The 13,634-nt window shown below is 41.7% G+C and overlaps 1 protein-coding gene across 1 annotated transcript in view; it reads left to right on the forward strand.

Annotated features, from left to right (window-relative positions):
* The window catches only part of TMEM132C (transmembrane protein 132C), a 401,819-nt gene that overhangs the window by 358,959 nt on the left and 29,226 nt on the right, over positions 1-13,634 (forward strand). Inside the window, exon 7 of the mRNA XM_029571347.1 lies at positions 1,998-2,271. Within this exon, the coding sequence (XP_029427207.1) occupies positions 1,998-2,271 (274 nt within the window). The remainder of the gene's footprint in view (positions 1-1,997; positions 2,272-13,634) is intronic.

Here is a 13,634-nt window from a genome sequence, read left to right on the forward strand (position 1 = left end):
AGTATCTCGGCGAGTTGTAACGATATTATGTCACAATTTATGTTATCCACAGATTTTTCTCCCACTCCCTTTGAGAAATGATACCAAAAGTCTTATATTGTGGAATGTCCGGTTTGACAAAAATGCCGATATCACGGCAACTTGCAATGATAATGTGTCACAGCTATGTTATCCGGCGACTTATGCTCTCATTGTAAGCCCATAATCTTTATATCTTCTGGCTTCTGAATGGAATATGTTGTGGTTTCAGAAAATATTTGAAACTGAAACCTGCCCGACATCACAAAGTAGCAAGATTCTAAACTTGTTGCAGTGTTACTGTTTATCAACAAGTCTGTGCTACAAGTAACCGCTAAAAGCACTTATCTGAAACTTGTTGGGATTTTTTCTTTGCTGTAACAAGTCAGTGCCGCACATCACCGCCAATGTTAACGTTTCGCCTAAAGCTTCCTCAGGGCGGGTTGCTCCTCTCTCGGCCGACTACACTATTGACTATCTCCGTGATCAGACCTCAGCTTTGCTTGACTACGCTATTGATTATCTCCATGATCAGACCTTAGCTTTGCTTGACTACACTCTTGACTATCTCCGTGATCAGACCTCAGCCTTGCTCGCCACTGCCTCTGGATTGCCACCAGCCCTGACTCAAGCCTACCATTGGATGCCTCTTCTGCCTACTCCCTGGATGTAGATTTATCAGGCTTCGGCCTACCTTTGTTCGAGCGCTCTCTGACTGCCTTCATTCCATTGGCGCCCGAGTTTTCAGGACATTATCCAGTCCGGAGTAGGACTGTACCATCTCTCGCCTGCTGTCTCTGGGCTGAACCAACTTCTCCTGCAACTATATACAGAGGCCCACCTAAGTCCTGCCGGCCCCGGCACCCAAAGGCTCAACCCACGGGGAACGAGAGCTGGTAATGGTGAAGCTCCAGCCGGCCTCTGTCCATCAGCCCACTCCGCCTGCCGACGGTGGGGACCCGTAGGTCCCTACCTACGGGTTGCGTCAACCCAAGGGTCCACCTCCGGCGCAACAGTGAAGTTCTCTTTGCACATTTACATCTTACTATTGTCTGGATAGGAATAGCCTATGTAACAGTAGGTTTGGCCATTCTGTCCTTTGGGATCTCTTTGAGGTGTAGAGCCCAAATTTTCTGGCTAGTGCCCATTGTTTGGGTTCAGGCTGACTCCCCCCATTGGCACCTAGTTGGTGTCTGTTGGTCCCCTTTTGTTTTGGGGAGCAGTCTGTAGCTAGGGATTCACCCATGTGTGAGACTACCATCCTGCTTGTCCTTGGAGAAAACAGAGTAGCTTACCTGTAACAGGTGTCCTCCAAGGACAGCAGGATGGTAGTCCTCACGAAACCTGCCCGCCACTCCGCAGAGTTGGATTTCTCATATTTTTTTTAATTTTTTATCGTAATTCTATTTTATAGACTGGAAACGGACCCCTGCATGGATGCGTGGTATAGGGCATCCTGGGCATGCTCAGTATGCCAAGTCAAAGTTCTGCAAACTTTGACAAATGTTTTCCGTGTTGGGTTCCATCTGATGATGTCACTCATGTATGAGGACTAACATCCTGCTGTACTTGGAGAACCCCTGTTACAGGAAAGCAGCTCTGCTTTCATAGCCCCCCTCCCCCCCCCCAAAAAAGAAAATGTTGCAGGGTTGCACTGCCACTTGAAAACAACATCAGAACAACATTTGTTTAATTTCATGTTCTCTTTCAAACAAAATGGCAAAAAAAAAAAAAAAATCCCCCCAAATATTTATTCATCCTTTTTTGTCCCCCCTAAAGCTGTTTAGCATGCGCTACGCGGTGTTAGTGCATGCTAAAAAGAAAAAACAAAATGAAATGCAAAACAAAACAATGCGTACCCCTAAGATCTTATAAAATTCAATGAAACAAAATTGCTTGAAAGAAACTCTTGCTGCTTTGATAAAAAATACTGCAGTTGTCTGAAAAAAATTTTTTTCCAACGTCTATTTTATTTGCAGACTCACAAGAGACAGTGATGATGAAGATGACGATGAGAGGAAAGGGAGAGGTTGCACCCTTCAATATCAGCATGCAATGGTGCGTGTTCTTACCCAGTTTGTAGCCGAAGACTCGGGCTCTTTGGGCCAGCGCAGCTACTTGTTGGGCTCCGATTGGCAGTTTGATATCACGGACTTGGTGACCAATTTCATGAAGTCGGAGGAGCCTCACATCGCCAAACTACAGGAGGGCAGAGTCTTGATTGGACGAGAAACGGGCATGACCACAGTACAGGTTTGTGAAGCCATAATGTACGAAGCTGCTGTGTTATGCAGACCCCCATGTTAATACTTGTACTGCAGTTATCCAGCAGTGCAGCTCCCAGAAAGCACCCATATTCAGTGGCACACTAAGAAGACTTCTGATTGATTTTATCAATTTTATAGTTCTTTTAGTTGACTCAAAAAGAACTCTAGGCAGCATGCGACAAATTCAAAAATACATCATACAATTGCATGACACAATAAAACACAATAAGATAAAAGCTAATATAATATAAATAACTATCAAATTCCTCTCAGAACTTGATGATTTCAAAACACTTAAAGGTGAATTTTAAAAGCCCGATATGCACCAAAATCAGGGGATGTGCAAATATGTCAGGCTTGCACGCGCAGAGTGGATTTTAAAAGCCGCCCAGATATACACGTAAATGTTGCACACACATATCAGACCTTCTCAAAAAGGGGTGGGGCATGGGCAAGACATGGGCGTTCCAGGATTTTAACCTGAAATTTGCACGTAAATATGTGCACGGAGCTCCCCTGCCGCATAACTTTACTTTTATTGAGGATGATGTGTAAGTCATAAAACAAAAAAATCTAGGCAGAGCAGCAGGATTTTAAGAGTCGGGGCTAATGGGGGAAGGAAGGCTATTAAACTGTTAGCGCTCACCCCGCCAGGGCGGAGTTAGCAATCTGATAGGCTTGGCTCCTGTAGGAGGAGAGGTTAGCAATCCGTTAGTGCTCTGCTCCCCCACGGTGCGATATGTATTCTTTACAGGAACATCGGTATATAAAAATTAAAAATAAAATAAATAAAATAAATAAGGGAGGAGTTGGCAAAGTATTATGCTTTGTTCCTGTAGAAAGAGGAGCCAGCAATCTGTAAGATCCTCATGGAGAGTAGGCTATCTGATATGGTCTGATGTGGGTTGGCTCCCACAGAGTGACAGATGATGATACCACTTTATTAGTGTCAGGAGTAACACTTAGTAGAAATAGTGAATCCCTGGGCTGATGGCAGATGACAGCGCCCTCAAGTGGAGATCCTGAGAGGGACCACCGGCTAGGCTGGAGTATTGAGACAAACACAGATAGTTCTTTATTAGACTGGAAGTAGAACCACCAGAGGTGGCAGTAGTGAGTTGATGTGCCTGGCAGGGCTGAAGTCCCTCAGATACTGGAATCACGATCTCTGAGTTGCTGAACTGTAAGGAGAGACTATAGGTAGTGAGTAGACAGGGTATGCTGGACATACAACCTGTGGTAGATGATACACTCACACTTGTAGATATCTGTAATGTTTTCTTATGCAACAGAGAGTCTTCAGTATTCAGGAACAGGAGCCGCAGGCGAATACTGGTTCCTGTAGGCAGTCTGAAATAGAACTCACAATAACTGTGTATGGGATGGCTTCTGGAATAGAAGAGAGGCTAGGAGAAATTTAGAAACATAGGCCATCGTGGAGCGAGTGCCGGTTCCAATCTGTAAATCTGTAATAGTAATCCATAAGATATAGGTATGCGATATCTTCTGAGGAAGAAGAGAGTCTGAGAAAGGTATTAGGAATATAGGCCCTCGTGGAGCAAGTACCGGTTCCTATCTGCAATCTGCAATGGTAACTCACAATCTCCGTACCTGAGATAACGTCTTAGACTGAAGAGAGATTAGGAACATGGGCCCTCGTGGAGCGAGTACCAGTTCCTATCCATAATAGGACTCACTGTGTTCACGTCTGCGATCGCCTCCAGGCATTAGGAGTCTTCTGTGTATTCGGGAACGTAGACCCTCAAGAGGCGAGTACCGGATCCCGTCCAACAATCTGAAATCAAGAAGAGAGAGAGTGGGGCCCCACGAGGAGTGGGTATCTCTAGGTGAGTCTGTAGAGGCAGAGCAGCGGAGAAAGGATTCCCCGAGAGTTGCGAGGAAGGGGTTCCTACCCTTGTCCTTGCTAACTCGAATTGAATTAGCAATCAAAGACCTTTTATGTTGGAAGCGGATGACGTCACTACGGGGGGACACCCCCGAGGTTCGCGCCCTTGCTGGTACAAAGTCTGGAGCGTGCGCCCTTATGTCATCAGGAACATGGCGGATCCATAGCGTCATGCCAGCCTGGGGATTCCAGGAAGAAAATGGCAAAAAGAAGCCACAGCCACATCTGTCCGTCAGAGCCGAAGGGAGTCGCCACAAGGTAGAGAGGGTGGAGCAAGGATGAGAATAGGCATGAACGCAAGATAAACTAGGCAGGTTTGTAGACCTATTCCTTAACTGGGCGAACTGGGAAAATTGGCAGTGGCATGGCGTGCGTCCCTAATAAAATCTCCCCATTTTCTTGGTAGAAGTGAGATTTGTTCACATCCACTTAAAATTGAGCACACGTGCACTTGGCCAAGCCATTTTATAACATGCGCGCATATACGCATGTATGTTATAAAATACCTGTGTCCCTGGGCGCGGGCTGACAAACGTGCACATATGTGTGCCCGCACGCCAGTATGAAAATTACCGTCTTACAGTTGTAAAAATATCTCAAAAGATAATCAAACTCATGACATTAGACAGAGCCACAAAAAAAAAAAAATTAAAATTAAAAACCGTAGTCCTAAAAATACATATAGTTACTCCAGATACCTACATGCTTGTTCTGAGAATATGAGGACCATGAAGCAATCCAGAGATCTGACCACATCAATAGTGTACTAAAAGCATATGGGACCTGGACGAGATCTGAAAATAGCCAGTGCTTTAAAATAGAAAAAGTTGAGATGACGTGATGACTTGAAGGGGAGAGGATGTGATTTCCCTTTCGGCTTGCCATCGCCTAATCCACCCCCATCTACTGTGCAACTACTGGCTTACTTGCCTCTGATTTGGTGCATTCTGCTTCTACCAGCTGTGGTGTACTGTTAGGGCGACCATATCGTCAAGGATGGCAGAAAAAGAAAAGAAAAGACCAAAATCGCCTGAAGCCATTATGGCGGATGATGTCGAGCCCGGGCCTTCAGAATCCTCACCTCAGCTGAGCATGACATTTGCTGATATGAAAGTGGCAGTTGTGGAAGCTCTGGAACTGGAGATCCAAAAGATTCTCGATAAATTGAACGAAGTCTCTGCATCTATTGCTGGCTTTCAATGGCGGTTTTCTGAGATCGAACAACGCATTTTGGATGTACAAGATGGACTCCAAGTGACTCAGTCAGAGATCTCTCAGCTAAAGTTTTCTCTTCTGAAATACTCCGAAAGAAGATTTAGAGAATAGATCTCAAAGATCTAATTTACACTTCATTGGATTGCTGGAGTCTTTGGAAGATCGTGCTCTTCCGGCTTTTTTGGAGACTTGGCTCCCTATGGAGATGGGTCTCACAAAGAAACATGGCCCCTTCTGAATTGAAAGGGCCCATTGGCTGGGACCAAAGGACAACTCAGAGTGCCCTCCTATAGTTATCGCGAAGGTACTGAATTTTATGCTCATAAAACTGATATATTACAAGCTTTGCGGTCTGGGAAATCTTTGAAATATGAGAATGCTAAAGTGCACGTTTTTCAAGACTATTCCACAAGTTTATCGCAAAGCAGTAGGCATTTGCTCCACTGCGCACTAAGCTATATGAGGGGGCTTTCGGGTGGTACTGTTGTACCCTGCTAGATTGCGGGTTATAACACCTGCTGGCATGAGATGGTTTATTGATGTTGCTGAAGCCCAGCTTTTTGTTGACACCATGGATGTGGCTACACGGCCTGGTAGTGGAGCGGATCGCGATATGCCCTGAGCGGTGAACAAGCAGTGACTTTGTTGTTGGTTTTTTCTACTTTAATCTCCCAACTGCAGGAGAGAAATTCCTTCTCATTACACAATGTTACAGCTGGTGAAGATCATTTTATTTATTTTTTTCTGTTTCTTGTTTGGAGACTTCAGCACTTTACAGATTTGCCAGGAATTTGGCTTGTGTCTCACCATCATTTGTTTATTAACCTTATCTACAGTGCCCAGAGGGCAAGATTATAGGAGCGTCAATTTGAACATGGCAGCTATTAGGACTGCAGAATGGCCATTTTCTCTTTCCTTTTTTATTTGCTGCACCAGTGCCTAAGCTACAGACACTGGACAATTCAGACTGGTTTATTTGGTGCTGACAGCTTCTATTTTATGTTCTGTGGATGGGAAAACTTAGAATCACTGTCATCCTGCGGACTTTTCATTTTGGTACCTATTACCATGGCTTGTTTTCACTTATTCTGTACTGATGCTCTTAGCTGAGCTATGTAATATACAGTTTTTCTAACCGGTTGGTGGGGGATGGGGAGTCTTGTCAGCATGGTGTGTGATCTCTTTTCTGGTTATCCTGCGGAGGATTTCTGGGTTTTGGATTTGGGCTTGGGTGGGGGGGGGTTGGATGGGGGGAGTTATTTGGGAGGGGAAGGGTTTTGTTTCTCATGATGGTTACCAGTGCTCGTTTCTCATGATACATCTTGGATCTGTGTAGTAGAGGAAGTGTTGTTGTGGGGTGGGGACCTGTGTTGGGGAGGTCTCTCTCCTATTTGTATTTCATTTTTTTCCTTTCAGATGGAATTTAGGTTAGAGGACGGATAAATGTCGAGCAAGAGCTTCTGGATATTTTCTTGGAATGTATGTAGTATTAATTCTCCTATTAAGAATGCTAAGATACTATCAGCATTGAAGATGAAATCAGAAGACCTGGTTTTTTTTTGTTTTGGTTTGTTTTTTTAGAAGAAAACTCATTTAAGTGATATTGAACATAGTAAACTGCACAGGGATTGGGTGGGAATGGTTTATTTTCCTTCTGCTACTACAAGATCCGCAGGTGTGGCAATTATGGTACGTAAGAAAATGTCTCTTACAGTTAAAAAGGAGATTAAAGACTCGAGTGGTAGATATCTGGTTTTAGTAGCTGAATTGGACCACACCCCTTTTGTTTTCTGTAACCTTTATGCCCCCAACATATATGATCATTCTTTTTTTTCGAGGTCTCTCTAAAGTTTTGCTTCCTTATTTTGATCATAGGCTTATTCTGGGTGGGGATTCAACATAGTTCAAGATCCAGTTCTGGACAGATCCCATACAGTCAGGGGAGACAGGAAAATTGGGATCTCTTTTCTGGAAGATTCTTTTCACCTGGTGGATGCGTGGAGACTGCTCCATCCTATGGAAAGGGATTTCACTCACTTGTCAAGAGCTCACTCCTCTTATTCTAGATTGGACTACACCTTGGTTGATAAACACAATTTTTCTAAGATTATTGATACGGGTATTGATAGCATTCTGATCTCGGACCATGCCTCTGTTTGAATCCAGATTGCTGTTTGTGATGCTGCACAGCTTGGCAGTAGCTGGTGCTTCCCATATTACTTAGTAGATGACTTACCATTTCAAGAGTGGAAAGAATACATGGCTCATAATGGTGCAAAAGCTGTGTTACAGGGTGACATTATATCTTACGTGGTACAGAGGAGATGGGCTCTTGACAAGAGATTGGTGTCTTTAACTAGTCAACTTCAGCAAGCCAAAGTTCTTTATTACTGTCTAATACTTGTGTTAATAGGGAACATTTCCTGGTGTTGCAAGTAGCTCTCAGTTCCATTATTCATCAGCGCACCAAGAAAAGTATTGTGTATTATCAATTTAAGTTTTTCCAGTTTAGCAGCAAAGCGGGCAAAATTATGACTAACTTAGTTAGGACTAACCGCTGTACTAGTTACATTTCAGCTCTCCGGTCTTCTTTGGGACAAATTACTAATTTCACCCTGGAGATCCTCTGGAACTTCCAACAGTTTTATGCTGACCTCTGTTCATCAGGAGGATGGGATCCTGAGAAATGTGAAACTTTTTGCACCTGCTTGCAGATCCCTAGATTCACCAATGACCAGCTTACATGGCTAAACCGATTGTTAAGTGAGGGGGAAATAAAATTGGTATTCATCAAGCCAAGCGCTTTAAAGCTCCCGGTCCAGATGGGTATAATGCAGAATTTTCTTTTTAAGATTCTAATTGACTCTGTTAGTGCTCCATTAAGAATGGTATTTAATGCACTGATTTCTATTGGGGCATATCCTGCTCATGTTAATTTAGCTCATATTAGTCTCATAACCAAACCAGGCATGGATCCTCTTTCCCTGGCCTCTTATCAGCTTATCTCTCTTTTAAATTTTGACCAAAAGTTGTTTGCTAAGATTTTAGAAGATCACCTAGTGGTGATCCTGCCCTCAATTATTGGATCTGTCCAGGTGGGGTTTGTTTGTAGGCATTATGTTCTTGCCAGTGTGCGACTTCTTTTAGCAGCTATGGAGCTTTGGCAGAGGCAGGGCGAACCCTATCTGGGGGTCAGCTTCAACGCTGAAAAAGCATTTGATAGGGTGGATTGGAGATATTTGTTTTCTCTTCTCTGCAATATGAGGCTAGATGGTCTCTTCTTTAATGCAATTAAGTTCTTATACCATCAACCGACAGCCTCAATCATAGCAAATGGGTCACATTCTGCCTCCTTTCCCATTACTCGTGGTACCAGACAGGGTTGCCCTCTGTCCCCGTTACTATTTCTTTTGACTTTAGAACCTCTATTGAGCTTTATCTAGATATCTGAGGAGGTGCAAGGGGATTACCCTGGGTCATCAGAAGTTTAAATATGTGGCATTTGCTGACGATATCCTGGTTTTTCTTACAGACCCTGTTAAATCATTGGATTCCTTACTGGGTATCTTCTTGGATTTTGGGATTTTTTCAGGGTTTCAGTTAAATAAGGAGAAATCTGAAGCTCTGGCTTTTCCAGAATCTCTTAAGAAGTGGTAGGATGGCTGGTGGGGATTAAATACTTGGGTTTACAGATATTCACTAATTTATTGGCTCTCTATCAGATAAACATTTCTAAATTATTAGTATTTTCAGGGATAAACTCCAGGCATGGCAGGATATACCACTTTCATGGGGAGGCCAAATTAACCTTTTTAAAATGATCATCCTCCCAAAGTGGCTCTATGTGTTTCAAAATCTCCCACTGCAGTTGAAACATAGGGATATTTTACATATGGACAAGTTGCTCTGCCATTTTATGTGGCGGGGGAAGAAATTGAGGATTCCCTTGGCTTGGCTGAAGGAGAAATGGGATCAGTGTGGAATGGGTGCTCTAGATTTAGCAGCCTACAACCTGGCTAGTAACTTACGCATCATACAGGAATGGTTATTGGACAAATCCCAGTACATTAACCTATAGGGTGAGAAGGCTCTGGTCTCTTTGTTGGATTTGCGTTATGTATTGCAGGCCTCACCTTCGCAGAAATGTTTCTCTCATAATATTCTAGTGACTCCCATATGCTGGGCTTGGAAGCGTTTAGCCAAGCTTTTAAAGACCTCAAGCTCTTGATTGCCTTTTCTCCCTATCCGTGGAAATCTAGACTTCACTCCTGGATCTCACTCGAGAGTTTTCCATCTGTGGGTGAAGAAGGGTATCACGCAATTGTCTCATAACTTGGATGAGGAGGGTCAGATGCTATCCTTTTCAAGACTGAAAGAGAAATATGAGCTGGATACTAATATTTTTGCCTACTTTCAGCTACATCATTATTTTGGATCTTTACCACAGGATTCGTTAAAATTTCCAGTTTTCAGTTTATTTGATGATTTTTTTTCTCTTTGAAGATTTCCCACATTTATCTTTATCTACTTTGTATAAAGCGCTTGGGAAGTTAAAGAAGGTTGACACTTGTCAAATCTCGGCAGATCAGTGGAATAGAGAGGGTTCTTTTTTTTTTTTTAGACTCTCAAACTATATGTTCTAGCTTCAAATATATATATATATCAGACACATCAATGAATATGTATTTCAGGGAATTGCAATATAAATTTCTCCGGCAGGCCTATATATCCCAGCAATTAGCTTTTCAGGCAAAACTATCTCTCTCAAGCCTATGTGAAAAATGCTCTACAAGTGTGAGTAATTTATCTCACACCTTTTGGCTATGTCCCCCTATTAACCATTTTTGGGGAAACATTGTGGCTTATTTAGATAAGTTGCTAGGGATCCAGATCCCCTTCACTCTAAACTTATTGCTATTTGATTGCCTCCCTCCCCTAAGTGAGGAAACTCACTCCAAGATGAGATTTGGGCAAGGTTCTCTCAACCTAGCTTGAGGGACTCACTACCTGGGTAACATCAAGCTAGGTTGAGAGAACATTGCCCAAATCTCATCTTGGAGTGAGTTTCCTCACTCCGAAGGCCAGCAAATCTTCACAAGAGACCACTGTTCTGTTCGTACATCTCACGTTGAATGTCAAAGTGGCCCCTACCCCCCTACACTAATACTTAACCCTCACCTCGAGTTACTAGGTGGGCCTCCCATAGGGATACAAATACCTGTCTAGGGAGGAGGCACTATAGCAAGGTTCTCTCTCTCTCTCTCTCTCTCAGCCTGCAGCATACTGAAACACACCTGTTCGGAAACATTGTGAACCACGATAAACCTTTACCGGCCTCTAGCGCACAACGTAACGCAAATGAAAGAGGTGTAGTTATTGGCCGCGTTAGGAGCCGTGCTAACACTGCGGCTGTTTTGCGGCACACAATAAATCCTCGCTACTTTACATTTGCTCCGCCCCCTGAATACAAAATTAAAAATTCGCAAATCGCGTTAACAGCTGTTAGCGCGATTTGCGGAATTATCACCCGCGGTAACTCCTTGGAAAATGACCCCCTTAGTTCTGAATCTATTAGTACACCAAGATTAAGCACTTTTTCCTTTAATTCCACTTTTAGGTTGTTTTTGAGTGTTATTGGTGTTTGAATTATGTTTAGGTTTTTCCTTTCTAAGTGTAGGAATTCAGTTTTGTCGATATTTATCACCAGTTCCATTTGGTTTAGCAACTGTTTGATTATGTCAAGATAAATATTAGTTAGGTTTAACGTTTTTTCTAATGTGTCATCAATGGGTAATATAATGCATCTATTTTATGTGGAGCAGGATTTAACTTTTTTAGCATATTCTCTACTTCAATATTTGATATTTCTGTGAACTTGGACCATTGTGTGACATCTCTTGAGCACATTTTAATTTCTTGTTTGGTTGTCTTAGGGATTTTGGTTCTTAAGTTCTCTATTTTATCACTGAAAAATTGTGCTATTTCATTGCAACGATTCTCTGGTAGATTTTCAGGAGAGTTAGTTTTATCTTTGGTGAGATCGTTAACTATGTTGAAAAGGGATCTTGCGTTATTTGTGAACTTTTCTATTTTTGAGCTGAAGTATCTCTTTTTCGATTAAAAAATTATTTTTTTGTCATATTCCAGCTGTTTTCGATATTGGGCTAGGTTTTCAGTTGTTCTATTGTTTTTCCATTCTTTTTCCTTTTTTCTAAGCTTTCGCGTGACTTCTTTTATGTTGTCATTGTACCAGGGATTTATTTGTTTTGATTCCTTTAAGCATATGTTTCTTTTGGGATTTATTTCATCTGCTAATTTATTAGTCATGCTCACCCATGCCATTGTTGTGGAGTTACAATCAGGGTAATTGAAATTATTTAGTTCTTCTTGTAATTTGCTTGTCTATATTTCAGTGTTAAAGGGGAGACAGTAATTAATTACGATGGGTTCCTTCTTTTGTATTTCTGTTGGTTTAATATGTTTAATAGTAGATTGAATGAGAAAATGATCTGACCATGGGATTTGTGTATAGCTTGTGTTTGTGGTTCTAGATAGTTGTTGATAAATACTAGATCTAAGGAGTGTCTGGCTTTGAGTGTGGGTTTGTCTGTTATTAGTTTAGGTCCTAGTGCATTCATTATATCTACTAGTGTCTGGCAGGTGCTTGATAAGGGATGTGTGTCCATGTGTAGGTTGAAGTCACCTAAGACAATGGTGGGTTTTGCTGTATTTAGGTGAATTGAGAAAAAATCAATTAGTGGTGAAATATTTAATTCAAGTAGACAGGGTGGGCAGTAAATAAGGCAGAATTGAATTTTAATCATGTACACAAGGAAATTTAACTTGTGTATTTTCCTTAGCTCTTGTCGGCTTTTACATGCGTAAATCATCAAATTTTATAACAGACGCACATGAAGGAAATTGCCAGTTTTACCAATTAGTTCACCAGTTTGCCCAGTCTATCTCTAGGCCATCAATACCCTTCCCTCCCGGTTCTTCATCCTGAACTGCCCCCCGTTTACCAGACCCTCTCACCCAGTTGGTATTTGGCATCAGATAATTTGCAGGTGTAAATATGCGCAGGTAACAGGTGTACACACGTTGTGTTTGCAGGTTATAAAATAGAAGCTTATACATTGGAAACGTTGGCCCTAACCCGCTACACCCCAGCCCTCCCCTTGTCTATAAGAGCAGATTTATTCATGCACCATTACTTGCTTATATATGTTTGAGGATTCTAAAATAGCACTTATGCACGTGTGCACATTTTTACATGCGCAACTCTTTTAAAATTCACCTTTAAATGTCTTCATTTTGAGAGCATCGCTTTAAGTAACAGATTTGCCAGTACCCCAACAGGGCTCCTGTTTCACCAGACAAGCTGGCTTCTTCAGGGGGCACACTTAGAACAAATGGCAAACTTTTAGCTGGCAAACATCTGTAAAATAAACACAATATTGACATAGAGAACTTTTAACTAACAGCCCTAAACTTAAGAGTTATAAAATATTATTATAAATAGCAGTATTAAAAAGCAGCGGCGCCGATAATCCAAAACTCAGCAAACATGCTGAGAATCATAACACCGAAGAATATCAAACAAAATCTCTTTGCCTGACACAGCACTTCTCTGTTGTAAAAATCCCGAGACATAATTTAAAAACAGAAACATATCCACAGTTTAAGTAATAAGAAGCAAACTTGTACATAGTCTTGCAAAAACGTCATGGTGTCATAATGCTGTTTAAACGCTGCTGCTTTCGTTTTTAAATTATTATGAAGGATGATGAAGTGAACTGTACTATGTCTTGGAATTTTTACAACAGAGAAGTGCTGTGTCAGGCAAAGAGATTTTGTTTGATTCTTCTGAGTATGGTTTTTCAGCTTATTTGAGTTTTGCATTATCTATACCACTGCTTTTTAATACTGCTATTTATAATAATATTTTATAGCTCATAAATTTGGGGCTGTTAGTTAAATGTTTTTTTATTTAAATATTTTGTTTGTTTAATAGGTTGTTCATTTTTTTTTTTTTTTTTTTGCATATATTTTTTAGACCATGAAGGTCCTTTTTCCAGATGTCACATGGTACCATGAGATCTGATATCCTGAAGAAGGAACCATGTAGTCTCAAAAGCCTATGTACATCCTCATCTTTGGATAATTCTTGTGCTAGCCTAGTTATCTAGATTCTTTGTGGGCTGTGATATCTTTGAGAACCACAAAAA

The sequence above is a fragment of the Rhinatrema bivittatum genome, chromosome 11, assembly GCF_901001135.1.
Source record: "Rhinatrema bivittatum chromosome 11, aRhiBiv1.1, whole genome shotgun sequence".
NCBI classification, from domain to species: Eukaryota; Metazoa; Chordata; class Amphibia; order Gymnophiona; family Rhinatrematidae; genus Rhinatrema; species Rhinatrema bivittatum.